Source organism: Lutjanus erythropterus, chromosome 24 (genome assembly GCF_056507025.1).
Source record: "Lutjanus erythropterus isolate fLutEry1 chromosome 24, fLutEry1.hap2, whole genome shotgun sequence".
In the NCBI taxonomy this organism is placed as follows: Eukaryota; Metazoa; Chordata; class Actinopteri; order Lutjaniformes; family Lutjanidae; genus Lutjanus; species Lutjanus erythropterus.
This window is the reverse complement of record NC_139340.1, coordinates 18987487-19002243: the sequence shown is the minus strand read 5'-3', so window position 1 is coordinate 19002243 and position 14757 is coordinate 18987487. Positions and strand designations below refer to the sequence as shown.

Below are 14757 nucleotides of genomic sequence, written 5' to 3'. Positions count from 1 at the left end.
AACAAATAAAAAATAAAAAATGGAGTACTGTCAGGACCCACTAAGTATAACAAAACTTTAAGCTAAACCTTCACAACAATTCATTAGCTAACTAAAAAGTTAAAATGTTACATTGTTTGCTAGCTAGCTAAAAACATTAGTTAGCTTCCTGATGTGTCTCAGCAGAGAAGCTCTAACTTCTCCTCTGAACAAACATCAAAACAACCTAAAACAACAGAAACCATCTCTGAGAAACATTTATTTGACATGTTCTGTGATGTTTTAGTTTGGCCCATCTGCTAACATGGAGGGGGCGGGGTTTATGACCTATACTGCAACCAGCCACCAGGGGGCGACCCAGATGTTCTGGACTCACCGTCGATGATCCACATGGTTTTGAAACTCTGATCTTATGAGACACAAACTGAGGAACGTCCAGTAAAAGATCATTCTTAAAGTTTTATTTAATTCAGAGCAAAATAATTCTGTTTAATGTAACAATGATGATTTAATCCAAATCAAATTCACATCATATTTCATTTCACGTGTTTATAAACTGATGTGTAAGTGCAGACCAATCAGTGCCAATAATTATTACAGATTCATTCTAGTTAAACAGAGTAATAATCAATATCTCTGATTCATGTAACATTTTTACAGTGTGGATTGGAATCATGTTTTTATGAATTCCCTGAGTGTTTTATGGAAAATAACACACTTCCTGTTAGCTTCAGTGAGCGTAACACAGCTAACTGCGTGGTCTGTTTATGCTAACGCTCACATTAGCAGTGAGGAACGATCAGCGGCGGTGACATGTGCGTGTAGAAAATGACTCATTCTGTCTCTGCAGTTTTCTCCAGTGACCGTCGGTGGATTTTTTCTCTTGTTCTACACTTGTACAGACCAGGGGGTGAAGGTTCCGGGTTCTGCAGGAGGACACTGGAACAGAGGAACAGTCAGCATGTGTCAGTTTACAGCAGGTCATACAGTGTTTACATGATGTTTACACGAGTGTGAGTTCCAGGCCTTTTGGTTCCAGACGGTGTACAATAATATGTTAGAGCGGAGTCGCACCTAAAGGTTCCTGATCAGAATTGAAGCACAGAGGTGGTTAAAGTGCTCACGTTCTTCACTGCACTATGAGAACATGGTATGTATGTTATGTGATGTTATGTAACAGGTCATGTGATGTAAACGTCCTTGCTGTATTAAATCATTTAATGTCTCACTTCGTCTTGAGTCCAGATTTGAACTCATCAAAACTAAAACCGACAGGTGTTTGAACAAGTCTGCGTACCAGTTTGGTGAATCTGTCGCTGCAGGCGTTGCGGATCCTCTCTGCGGATGCGGGGCTGTCCAGCCTGAAGGGACCGCCGATGCCGGACTCAGTCCGAGCGGCGCTGATGGCATCTTTGATGGCGTAGAAAACTGACGCCGCCAGAAAGAGAGGAGGCTCGCCAACCGCCTGGAGGGAAAAAATCAGACATGGTAAGTTTTCTCTGCAGTGATCGCAACGGTTTGAAATGTCGTCAGCGGCGTTACCTTGGAGGCAAAGATGGCCTTGTCGTTTGGTGCGTCGCGGAGCAGTGAGACAGTCAGGTGGGTGGGAATGTCACCGAAGGCCGGGATCTTATAAGTACCAGGACCCCGAGTGAGGAGGACGCCCTGGGGCGAATAATGAAGCTCCTCCAGAGTGAAGAGACCCAGACCCTGCATGAACGCCCCCTCCACCTGAACACATCAAAAAACAAGCTGATAAGATCAATGACGTGTTCCAAAGACCGATTCATCGACAGACTCGTTGATTGATTAACTCACCTGTCCGATGTCTATAGCCGGGTTGAGGCTGTGACCCACGTCCATCACTATGGTGGTGCTCAGGTTCTGCAACACAAACATCAGATAAATACACACACATCCTGTTCTCCAGTTACATTTTTACCTTCATTTTGTTACGTCTTTTATTCTGTTTCACATTGTTTTCCTCTAGTTATGTCGTCGTCGTCTTGTAACGTCTTTTACATCATTTTTGTTGACTTCAAAATGTTCATAAAACTACAGATGGAAAGTGCTAATCAAAGTGATCTGTCAGACTGTTAGTGAAGAGGAGGGCTGGTTTACAGTGGAACCATCTTGGTTCTAGCTTGATAAAGTTCTCACCTTGTGAGCTCCGGTCAGACAGTCGATCTCCACCTCTGAACACGCCACTCCGTAACTGAAGTAGTTGAACGCTCGGCCTGAGTTTGTGTCAAAGTCGTAACCGAGATCTGGAGTCCTGATGAGAAACGGGAAACAGTGAAACTCTGTCCTGGACTTTATTTTAACAGATTTACTGAACCAGCGACTCGCTCATTCAACTCACCTGTAAAAGCCGTTTGCACTGAGGTTTACTCTGTCGAAATACGCTGCTCGCACCTGAAACACAGACAGAAAGAGGAGTTTATAACATCAAAATCAAGGCCACGTTTCACTGTCAACTTCTGTAAACTGACATATTAAAGCTACAAGTATGAAACACTATGTCATCATTGTTTAAGAATAATTACAGGAAACAAAGTCAAAACTCCTAAATAATTTGAAACATGAGATATAAAGAAATAATTATAATACTGTGAGAAATTAATCTAATTATGTCAAAGTCACAATCATGAATCTGAGGCTACAACACGGACAAAGTGAGTAATGAGCAGATTTTGTTACTTATATTTTTCATACTCGTGCTCACCCAGTCCTCCCATGATCCTTTGGGGTTCTTGGCCTTGTACGGCTCCAGGCGTTTCACGAGGATCTCACAGGCGTTCTGCACGGCGGCTCCGTTGAGGTCTGAGGAGGCGGAGGCGGCGGTGGGGCTGGTGTTGGGGACCGTGTTGGTGCTCGTCTCTGAGATGTGGATCTTTGAACAGGGGACACCCAGAACCCTGCTGGCAACCTGGACGCACGCACAGTGGGTTTAAGACTTTGTTAGCGTTAGTTGTTCATTAGCCTAAAGGCAGCACTCAACTACAGCATTTGTTGGCTAAAGTACCACATTCGTTATCTTAGCCACAGTATTAGTTTGCTAAAAGCGAGCTTAGAATTTGTTTTTTGAACTTTTGGTGTTCAGGCAGTTTTATCTTCACTCCTGCAGCCGCGGCCCACAGAGGAACCGACCGCACACACCTGTTCACATTAATCAGTCTCTCTGTCCAGGTTGACTGCTGACCTACAGAGGCAGGAAGACAAGGGACAAGAGGGACAAAACAAAGCAACATGGACGCACTGCTGGTGCCTGCCAGCCAGAGCTAGCTGTTAGCATGTTGCTCATTAGCTTACGACTGCTTGTTTGGGGCAAATAAACACACTCATGCAGTAATTACACATGTTCCCAAAATGGTCTGTTGAGTAACATGAGGTGAATATTTGCTTTGAACTCTCTCTCTCACTAGATGGTTCTGTTTAAACCGACATGAACTGAAACGAAAAGCTGCATGAAACAAAGGATCATCAAATCAAAGAGCTTTAAAAAAGGCTTTTAAAAGCTCAGATACCTGGACCATCTTGGTGTGGAGTCCCTGTCCCATCTCCGTCCCACCGTGGGTCAACAGCACCGAGCCGTCTGTGTAGATGTGGACCAGCGCTCCTGCCTGCAGACACAAAGAGACGTGGACTCATGGGAATTCCTGACGTCACAACAACCAGTAAACCGTCCAGCCTTTAACCGTTCGCTGGTCAGACCTGGTTGAGGAAGACGGCGGTGAAGCTGATGCCAAACTTCGTGGGGACGATGGCGAGGCCTCGTTTGGTCCACCGGTTCTGCCTGACAGAAAACAGAAAGAATGTTGTTGTGATAAACAGAATTAGATTTTAGGGGTCAAAGGTGAAGGTGAGTATGACCTCAAAGAACATGTTTTTTCTCATAACTCATGAATTCATGTGCTAATTATGAGACAAACATGGGAATTACTCAGTGGAATCATGATAACTTCCATTTTGCTAAAAAAAAAAAATCCACCTTTTATTAATTCACTGTAGTTCCTGTACCTGTTGTAGAGGTCGACGGCGACTCGCCGCTCCTGGTATTGAGAGCGTGACACGCACTCCTCCCAGCAGCGGTCCAAGGTGAGCTGATCCAGGATCTGGTTGTAGGGAGTCAATTCACCTTCCACGTACAGGTTCAACCGACGGACCTGCAGGAGGGCGGAGTCACTGACCGCTCATACACCAGAATTGAAGCTGTTCATCACGTTGGACACCTACGTACCTCCTCGGCCGGCCTGCCCAGACTCTGAGCCACGTCGGTCATCCAGCTCTCGGCGACCATCATGCCCTGCGGCCCTCCGAAGCCCCTGAAGGCCGTGTTGGACGGCAGGTTGGTGCGGCACAGGAAGCCACGGCCGCGCACGTTCGCCACACTGTACGAGTTCTCCATGTGGAACAGAGCGCGCTCCAGAACCTCGACAGAGGCACACGGGTGAGAACATCAGCACATCGTCAGACTATTCTGCGACAAATACTCTGCTGTTAGCAGTGATACTCACTGACAGAGAGAGGTCCATGGAGTTTCCAGTGTTACTGTAGTACGACACGTCCAGAGCCACGACCTTACCGCTGCTCAGATAACCCACCTGGAACCACAGAAGAAGAAGACGAAGTACGAACATGTCAGACTCAAGAGTTAAGCTAAGACACCTACAATTTTAATTAATGAGAGGTCCCTCCAATACCAGTATCTCTTTTTATTTTCTTACTCCCTTTCTTTAAATTGTTATCTATGAAGTTCCTATTGAAAATTAAAGGAAACTTTCAAAATATTTTTTATACCTTGCCCCCACAGCATCATTTTAAAGTGTTTTTAACCAAAGCTGAGGGCTGAGCTGAGGACAGGTCCGTCCGTTCAGTAACCCCGTGCTTTAGTGCTACCCAGAACAATAAACCAAAAACAAAACAAAGACAAAGTTCCTCCTGGTGCTGCTGTCAGTAATAATGCTGCTTCTAAAGTTACTGTTAAAGTTAAACGTGTCTCCGGCAGGGGGCGACCTCCTACCCTGTATTTTCCATAGAAGGGGTGTCTTCCTCCAGTGATCAACATGTCCTCGTCTCTGTCCAACATACACCTCACAGGCCTCTTCAGCCTGACACAAGAACACAGGAAATAATTCAGGTTTCATTTCAAAATAAGAGACTCTAATAAAAGACGACCGTCAGACGTACTTGTTCGCTGCCACGGCGACCACAGTGGACAACACGGTGGTCCGGCTCTCCTTCCCTCCGAAGCCTCCGCCCATCCTCTTCACCCGGACCACCACCCTGTTAGCAGGGACGCCCAGCGCCTTCGCCACCAGAGACTGACACAGAGACACAGAGACATATTATCAAGTCTGATTTTGTATTTTTAAATAAAGACAGGATTTTATACACAGCATGAGGTGTAAGAAAGAGTACACACTCTGAGTATTAATACCTGTGTTTCAGAGTATTGTTACCTGTGTTTTGGAGGCAGACTGAGTAGAAACAAAGAGCTCCATCTCTCCGTCTTCTCCTCGGGGGACAGCCAGAGTGACGTTTGTCTCCAGGTAGAAATGTTCCTGACCTCCGATGTGCATCTCACCTGACAATAACCAATCATTAATAAATACCAAGAAGAATTAACAGGAATCAGGAGGAAATCACACACACAGACTGTCCTACCCTCCAGGATGTGGTCGGCCTGTTTAAACCCCGCCTCCAGGTCTCCCTTCTGGATGGTCCTGATTGGCTGATAAAAGGATTGGGCAGCGATGGCTTCCTGTCAATCAAACCAACATCAGATTTGTTTCCACGTGACTTTTTGAATTCAAGTTCCTAAGTAGCATACTAATATTAGCCAAATGTGAAAAACGGACTAACATGCTAACATTAGCATTGGGCTCAAAGCACAGCTGACACTGTAAACCTGTCAGATTTAAACAGCAACATCAACTTTCCTCTGGCGCCACCTTCAGGTCAAGAATCAAAACACGAGTGGATGCAAATTTTGTTCGGTGACGATGCAACGATTTAAAACAGATTAATTAAAGCTGTTGCGAGTTAGCGGTAGCTAACGTCTTTACAGTGTGCTGTTTTGGGGTGAATGAATAAGGACTACAAGAACAGATAAACTCAACTAACTAAACAAACTAAATAGTTTTAATTTAAAATATTAAACATTTTCAAAACTTAATTAGATTTGGGCTAAAAGCTCAAAAATCTGGTGCCATATGTTGCCTTGAAATTTTCTCAACAGTCAAATTGATAAAACTTGAAGCTAAATTTGCTTCATGTGGCCTGATGCCTCATCAGACATAGACACAGGTGTGCTCTACAGTCCAGGTGTGTCTGGTCTCACCTGGATGGTGATGATTGGCTGCAGCTCTTTGTACTCGATCCTGACAGCTTTGGCGGCTCTCTGAGCGTGAAGCTGTGTGTCAGCTACCACGGCGCCGATGATATGACCCACACAGGTCACCTGCAGAGAGGACGGAAACATCATCAACCTGCTGGTCAACCTGACCGAGTCACCTGATTGGTCGGATGAACAAAAACTCACCTGGCGGCTGGCGAGGACGGTCTCATCGTACTCGATCGGTCCGGTGGCGTTGCTGCCAGGGATGTCATCAGCGAACACGCAGCAGACCACACCAGGCATACGCTCTGCCGCAGAGGCATCTATAGAGCTGTGACACACACCTGGGTCAGACAGGACAGGTGTGTGTTGTACAGGTGTGTGTGTGTGTTGCACAGGTGTAAGTCTTACAGGATGTGGGCGTGTGCTTTGCTGCTGGTGACGAGTGCCAGGTAGAGCTCGTTCTCGTACAGCGGCACGTCGTCGCAGTAAACCGCCTCGCCTGTTGCCTGCTTCAGAGCAGACAGATGCATCATGGGACGGCCCACGGCGTCATCCTGGCTCCGCCCCTCCGGCAGCGCCTGGAGGACACATGTGACACTAAAACTACGAACACAACCTGGTTTACACCTGGGTTTTAATTCCTCTAACTGGATTCTTATTTGTGTTATCCAACTCAGTAACCATGACAACCACAGAGTGCTGCATGTCGTACCTGGTAGATCTGAACACTGGACGGAGTCTGTGGACAGTAAATCTCTGTAGCACTCAGACAGTCTGACACGACCTCGTCCACATTCACACCCTGATAAATCAAACACGGCAAAGTCAGTGAACAACAACGATCATTTAAAACGATCTTCCAACCTCTGATGTTCACAGAAATGATGTGAAACTAATTATAGATTTCAAACATTTAGTCATGACCTTGCAGGAGGAGAAAGCAGATCAGTGTCACCAGTAAAATATGAGTTTGGCACCTGCTGTCTGAGCTTCTGTAGCACCGTCAGGTAGAACTTGTAGAAGAGGCTGAGGGTCAAAGTTCGCCGATACGTCACCATGCCGCCTGGCGCAGAAGGGTCGAGGGTCATCTCCTTAGCCAGTGACGAGCAAGCGTCCTGCAGAAGCTCCTCCCCCCACCGCCTGGATGACATCAGAGAGTGTTACTGTACGTCCTTCCTTCCTCTTGTCAAATATGGCGAGTGTTTGTTACCTTCCCAGCAGCCTGGTCGCTGTCTTCCTCGCCAGCACCGTGGTCGCTGCCATGCCGCCATAGCTCAGCCTCAAGTCCTCGACAACGTCAGTCCCAGGAGTGAAGGTGACACTCATCGCTGCAGTGACAATGCTGATGTCATCCTCGCGGCGAGGCGACTGCTTGAAGGCGGAGATGAACTGAGTCTGAAAAAGAAAGATACAACACCAGTGGTTGCCAGGCGACAGACAGTGGTTGACAGAGAAGCGACAGAGGTTGCTTGGAAGCAGAGAGTGGTTGCTAGGCAACAGTGAAGACAGTGGTTGCCAGGTGACCTCTACCTTCTTACTGTACGGGATTTCAATGGACAGCAGGACCTCCTGCGGTCGCAGAGTCGTCTTCCTGTAACCTGTGAAGAAACTGTCGTCCATCTGAACCACACGACTGTCGTCTGACAGACAGACAGACAGACAGACAGACAGACAGACAGACAGACAGATGGGGTCAAAGGTCAGAACACAAGGTCATATTTTGTCCATGTTGTGTTCACCTTTAACATCAGCAGAACCCATGATTTTGTCATCACATTAAAACACTTGTGGTTAAACGTGGTGTTGCGTTTAAGTTCTGTAGGATATATGAAAACAAGCCACACCATCAAACTAAATTATTCTTTGTCAACATTTTGTGTGTGTGTGTGTGTGTTGGCAGTTTTCACACGTTTCTTTTCATCAATCTGTAATAAACTGAAATCGTATAAATTAACTGAAATATTATAAATACTACTCTGTACTCTTACGTATATTCCATGTTTTACAGGCAGCAGTTTGCAGATACGCAAGACTCTGGATTAAACGCCTCCTAACAAATATGGAGCAAGTAAACACACCATGACAGTGTGTTGACACAGATATAATTTCTCCACAGCATCAGCACATTTATTAATAAAACACAAAATGAAGAAGTTGAGCAGAGTTTTCAACATTTAAAGGACAAAATTGAAGTCAGTCAGTCATATGGTTTTAAAATCCAGTATGTGTGACCGTGTGTGTGTGTGTGTGTGTGTGTGTGTGTGTGTGTGTGTGTGTTCAGTAGTTCTTTTATCAGTGAACTCTGATCTCAGTTAAAAAAAAACACTGTTGAAACAGATTCCTGGAATATCACAAGCATAAATACTTCTGTGTGTGTGACCGTGTGTGTGTGCGTGTGTGTGTGTGTGTGTGTGTGTGTGTTACCTTTGTCTATTAGTGTCAGTTTGCAGCCTGCTGCCATAAAAACAGGGTTGAGGTCTGAAATGGGGCTCGCTGTCATGATGTTTCCACCAACAGCCTGAAAACACAAAAATACCATAATTTTATTTGACATGAAACACAACACGATGGAAATAAACAACACAAAGGTGTTTTTTATGGACTGAAATATTCTTTAAAATGATTTCCATGCATGTTTTTCTGTCTTTTGTTGCACAAAGTAAACAGAGCTGAATCGGCTCTGGTTTTTCCTCCCTTCTCTCTGGCACCCTGAACTACCCACCAGCTCTTTGGATCTCTCCAGAAATCAATACCCCTGAACTGCCTGCAGGCTCTGAGCATTTCCTGAGTAACATCATCTGCGCTCCGGAACAATCCACCGGCTCATCTGGAAAAGTTTAACTTTCCCATGGGTCCTGAACTACTCACTGATTCTGTATTAGTTGGAAATACTGCACAGACCCAGCAGGCCACTCACACACCACCTTTACACTCTCTGAGAAATGACTCTCAAATACTAAGTCATTGTTTTGAAATACTAACGGATTATTTTAAAATACTAAGTCATTGTTTTGAAATGTCAAGCCATTATTTATAAAATGACGGATGTTTTTCTTCCACCTAATTGTTGTTTATTTCTAAAAAGCTTCACTCTGACAAACACATCGAGGTGCTTCATCAGATTTCTCCTGACAAACACCCCAAATACCCCTGAACTCACCACCAGCTCTGCTCTGAAAATGTTCTGATGTGTTTCTGCCTCTGCTGCAGACTGACTCACCGCTACGTTTCGTATCTGCAGTCCAGCGAACCAGCGCAGTTGTTCCAGGACGGCGCGGAAGACTTCAGTCTGATGAACAGGAAGAGTCTCCACCGCCTGCTTCAGCACCGCCCCCATGTGGCTGAGAGTGCACGCTGCACCAAAAACTACACCTAAAAAAAAACACGCACAAACAAATTCAGGTGGCTTTTTTTTTTCAGTCTCATTTTTCAGTTTATTCTGGAAGTCTGTTGTGCTAACATGCTAACATTAGCATTTGGGAGACCGAGGTTGAAGTATTTTTCCTTGGAAATTCTGAATGTAGTACCATAGACAGACATTAGCAGCAACAGTTACAGTATTAGTATCAGTCAGTACTGTCAGTAGTAGTATTAGTATCAGTCAGTACTGTCAGTAGTAGTATTAGTATCAGTACTCACCGTCCTCAGTGTGCGTCACTGTGTTGAGTTCAGGGATGAAGGCTGGAGCTAAAATAACCGGGTACACCATGTTCTTAAACTTCACCTCGATACCTAAAACACACGGTGAGTGAATGAACCCACAGACCGACCGAGTGAATGACTGACTGACTGTGTGTGTTTGTGACAGACCGACTGACCCACTTCAGTGTTCCCCACCACCACTCGGGCGCCTGGATGTTCCCATTTTAGACGCAGAAACTCGTCCAGGCTGTCTGGCTGCATCCACACTGTCCTGTCGCCACGGAAACACAGCAGGCCCGACCTTTGACCTTTGCTGAGAGACTAGAAGGAACAAACCAACAGCATCTGTCATTAATAATTATCATTATTTTCTTATTTGTCTATAAGTTGAGTATCACCCTCTCCAAACCAACCAAACCAACAAACCAGCTGTTGGTCCATCAGTTCGTTTGTTTGTGTTGTTGTGTGACTGTGGTGTTTTAAAAGGTTAGTTCAGATTCAACAAAGTCACACAACGACACAAACAAGCTGAAAGATCGAGGCGGCGGTGGACCAACAACTCCTGTTTTCTGTCTGGTAAAATTACTGATTTTCTTAAAGATGTTTGGTTGCTTTGGAAAAACTGTTCAGTTCAACTTCAGCTCTTGATCTTTTGTGTGTTTGTTTATTACAGCGTGCGTTCGTTCTTTACCACGAGCTCAGGAGGGAAGATGACCTCCTGCGTCGGGTCAAGGGGCGCAAATTCTGCTGCGTTGAACAGAGACAAGGCTTCCTGCACAGAAACAGTTTACAGTCAGAAACATGAAACGCGCTGGTTTGAGAACAGTTAGTTAGACTCACATCAACGTCTCCCTCTGAACCCTCGGCAGCTCCGTTCCCATTGGCCATACAGCAGCCGTTCTCCCGCCCCCTGCCACCGCAGCACCCCCCCTCCTGGAAGGAAAAGAAAGTTACTGTGAGCTCTCTGTGGTAATCAGATTTTTAAATTTCTAAACTTGCTGTGTCAGAAAACACACTTCAATTTAAATTCCAAATCTAAAACAAACTGCTAACATCAGATTTCCATCAATAAAACAGGTTGAGCACATAGTTTCATCTCAAAAAGGCAGCCGTTTAAAAAGTTAAACCTGCTCAAGTTTCAGTTTAAAGTTAAAACTGGATGATATTTTAAACTGGAGTTTAAAGTTTTGGTCCTACAGAATTAAAGTGAATCTAGGTTTAATATTTTCTGTGTAACCTGATTTCTTGTGCTCATGTAAACAGTGATTGTGTGTCAGTGTGTCTCACCACAGTGAAAGTCTTGTATCCCTCCAGTATGGGTCTGTATCCGGTGCAACGGCACAGATTTCCTGAAAAAACAAGGTTTTGTCATATTTAGTTTCAGGGCATCTCTGTCACATCATATCATATCCAGCTAACAATGCTAATCACTCTCTGACGGTACCGTGGAAGGCCTCCTCCACGTCGGCCATTTTGGGCGTGGGGTTGTTTCTCAGCAGAGCGTACATGGACATGACGATGCCCGGCGTACAGAACCCACACTGAGAGCCGTGAGCCTTCGCTATTCGCTCCTGAGAAAGAAAACACATTGAACACACATCTTATCACTCTGTGGTAATTCATAAAGTTACAGTTTGGACGCATTATATCAATGAATTTAGTGAAACACAAGTGTGTATGTTACCTGCACAGGATGTAGTTTTCTTGCCACGCTGCCGATGCCCTCCACGGTCGTCACGGCGACCAGATGTAGGGAGCAGAGGGGGGCGAGACAGGCGTTGACGGCGTAGTGACTGAAGCAGAGTTAAAGATCTGCTCACGGTGTCTTTATCAGCTGTGAAATCAGTTTGTCATGATGAAGAGCTACAGATGTCAGATGAGAGCACATGACTGCATCTGACGGGACGCCTCGTCATCACACACACACACACACACACACACACACACACACACACACACACACACACACACACACACACACACACACTTGGTTTAAGGATACTGCAGCTGTTGAGTGTGTGGCTGGTATCTGGACATCATGACAGTACAGGCTCCACAGCCACCTTCAGCACATCCCAGCTTAGTTCCTGTTAAACCCACTGAAGACAGACACACACACACACACACACACACACACACACACACACACACACACACACACACAGAGACACACAGACAGACACACACACACACACACACACACACACACACACACACACACACACAGACACACAGACAGACAGACAGACAGACAGACAGACACACACACACACACACACACACACACAGAGACACACACACAGAGACACACAGACACACACACACACACACACACACACACACACACACACACACAGAGACACACAGACACAGAGACACACAGACAGACACACACACACACACACACACACACACACACACAGAGACACACACACACACACACACACACACACACACACACACACACACACACAGCAATAAAATCACTGAGTCATTGACTATCACACTAGTCACTTTCAGAATTTCACTGTGACTTCCAGATTATAAAAACTAAACAAACTGGTTTTTCCATGAATCAGTGAACAATTGTTTGTTTATTCTGGTGTGTTGTTACTCGGATACACCTGAGAGTTGTTACTGTCTCTACAGGTAGATCTTGTAGTCTTTACTGTCTCTATGTGGACACTTGTTGTTGTGTCTGTTGATTTTGACCTGCTGATTGTTCTCTCAGAGACGCTCACTGTCCTCACGCAGTCAGTCAACATCAACACCAAAAAACCAAAGTCATTATCATAAAACAAACTCAGGTTGTGGTTGTCCATTAAGGACAAAGGAAGACAATAAGTAAATGATTTGGGTTGAAACCAAAACGCTTAACGAAGCGTTCAACACAAGTACCAGCATGTGTCAAGTTCTATGTGTCATAATGTGTTAATACAGTGTGTGTGTGTGTGTGTGTGTGTGTGTGTGTGTGTGTGTGTGTGTGTGTGAGAACCTACATTTTCTCCTCAGATACGTCAGCAGGGTCATCTCAGGATCTGCGTTTCTCTCAACAATCTGCAGCACAAAAAAAACAGACAAAATTCATCGGTCATACATCCGTTACCATCCGTACACGGACGCCTTCATGTCCTCATCGTCTCTAGAAACACCTGCAAGGACATGATCCTCTCCAGGGACACCTGGGAGTCATTATCGTCTTAATGTGGACACCTGTGAGACACTATGGACCAATCGCTGGCTTGGGCTACACAGACCAGACGTTAACGTGAAGTCACATGACTGTCACATTAGGCCTCTGAATGAATTTTGAACAGGTTATTATTAACTTTATTACAGTACATTTTTAAAGTAACCATCTCAACCCTCAAATTAAGTGTACTACTATTTTTGTTATTATTATTTCTACTATGATCATAAGTAATTGTGAACATTTCATTTGTTAACTTTATTTTCATTATGTTGTTGTTGTATTCCACTTGTGTTTGTTTCTTCCTGTTGTTATAATGTTTTATAACTGCACTGTTAAACCCTCATGTTTGAACTGTTTGTTCAGAACTTTGTTTTTAAAGTTTCTAAAGGCCACAAATAAAGTGACTTTGAAGTACGTCACATTTAAAGAGTCCAAATTCACATGTTGTTCCACACACACTCACAGTCTGTTAACGGACCACCTGCAGTTATTAATGAGTAACTGCGGGTTATATAAACGTTATAGATGGTCAAAACCCTGCAGAGTGAAGTTCACATAAAGTCACTGTGAAGCAGCGCAGACACACGTCAATATTAAAGGAATATCACTGGATTCTCACCGAGACGTACAGAACTTCATTTAAATATCTGTGATTTAAAATATATTTAAATTATTTCTTTACCTTCTTTCCATTAACAAAGAAGATGAGCTCGTCAGACCCGGACCCGGAGCGGGTCTCGGTATCGGCCATGGTGTCGTTGGTCTCCCTCATGTTGTCTGTCCACTGTGTCCTCTCCAGTTATCTAACTGTAATGATCCGGGCTGTCGCTGCTCACAGGGTAGACTCTCCGCACAGAGGTGTGTCCTCCATGGAGCTGGAGGCTGAAACTGCCCCTCCTCCCCTCAAAACACCGCGACCCAGCTACCCCACCGGGGCCGAATCTGAGGATGCACTCAGGCGCTTCCAAACCAACCGGAACTTTCCCATAAACACCAATCATCAACTGCCAAAATCGTGATTAATTTTCTATCGATTGTTTAATGAAGATTGGAACTGATAGTTTTTTGTTTCGTTTTCTCTGAGCGAACATTTTTACAGTGACTGACAGACACGAGCACACGTGACCTTTGAACTCAGATAAAACTGGGTTGTTGCACTCTTCTTCAGGCTAATTATTCACAGCCAGACTTGTACCTGCAGGTCAAAGGTCACCACACACACACACACACACACACACACACACACACACACACTCCAAGCTGTTAAAAAACACAACTTTAGAAACAAATATTCACATTAACGAACATCAGACTTATTCATTGTATTCTGTAAGAAATAAACAGATATAACTCTGAAGAGAAAACAAACAATATAGGATATACATTTTGTTAACATTTGTTTAACATTAATTTGGTGTCAGTATACTGATAAAACTTCATATCAATGAAATATTTACTTGTAATATAATAAAAGTAGGATTAAAATAATAAATTGTTGAAACAAAGTTGATTAACACAACAAGCTGTTTAATAACATTTAAAAGCAAAAGAAGAGTCAGATGTAAGAAAAGTAAGTTGATAAACAGTAATAAAATGATAA

The 14757-nt window shown here is 44.5% G+C and overlaps 1 protein-coding gene across 2 annotated transcripts; it reads right to left on the bottom strand.

Annotated features, from left to right (window-relative positions):
* Positions 1-425: 425 nt before the first annotated feature.
* xdh (xanthine dehydrogenase) lies at positions 426-14065 on the bottom strand. 2 transcript variants are annotated; one of them, XM_084714029.1, is made up of 35 exons: positions 13840-14060; positions 12964-13021; positions 11967-12063; positions 11649-11757; positions 11409-11535; positions 11252-11313; positions 10805-10897; positions 10656-10736; positions 10141-10285; positions 9962-10054; positions 9543-9694; positions 8747-8840; positions 7853-7962; positions 7533-7717; positions 7300-7462; positions 7035-7124; positions 6731-6900; positions 6524-6650; positions 6323-6442; positions 5647-5743; positions 5442-5566; positions 5170-5303; positions 5003-5090; positions 4497-4583; positions 4220-4411; positions 4000-4145; positions 3694-3775; positions 3507-3602; positions 2705-2908; positions 2342-2394; positions 2140-2254; positions 1798-1863; positions 1522-1710; positions 1277-1444; positions 426-918 (listed from the first exon to the last, which is right to left on the bottom strand). In XM_084714029.1, the coding sequence occupies exons 1-35, from the start codon at positions 13927-13929 to the stop codon at positions 868-870; spliced, it is 4059 nt and encodes a 1352-aa protein (XP_084570155.1). In that variant the 5' UTR covers positions 13930-14060; the 3' UTR covers positions 426-867. The 2 variants fall into 2 exon arrangements, with proteins under 2 accessions (XP_084570155.1, XP_084570154.1); XM_084714028.1 differs by having other exon boundaries at positions 6323-6650; positions 13840-14065.
* Between the last annotated feature and the right edge of the window lie 692 nt (positions 14066-14757).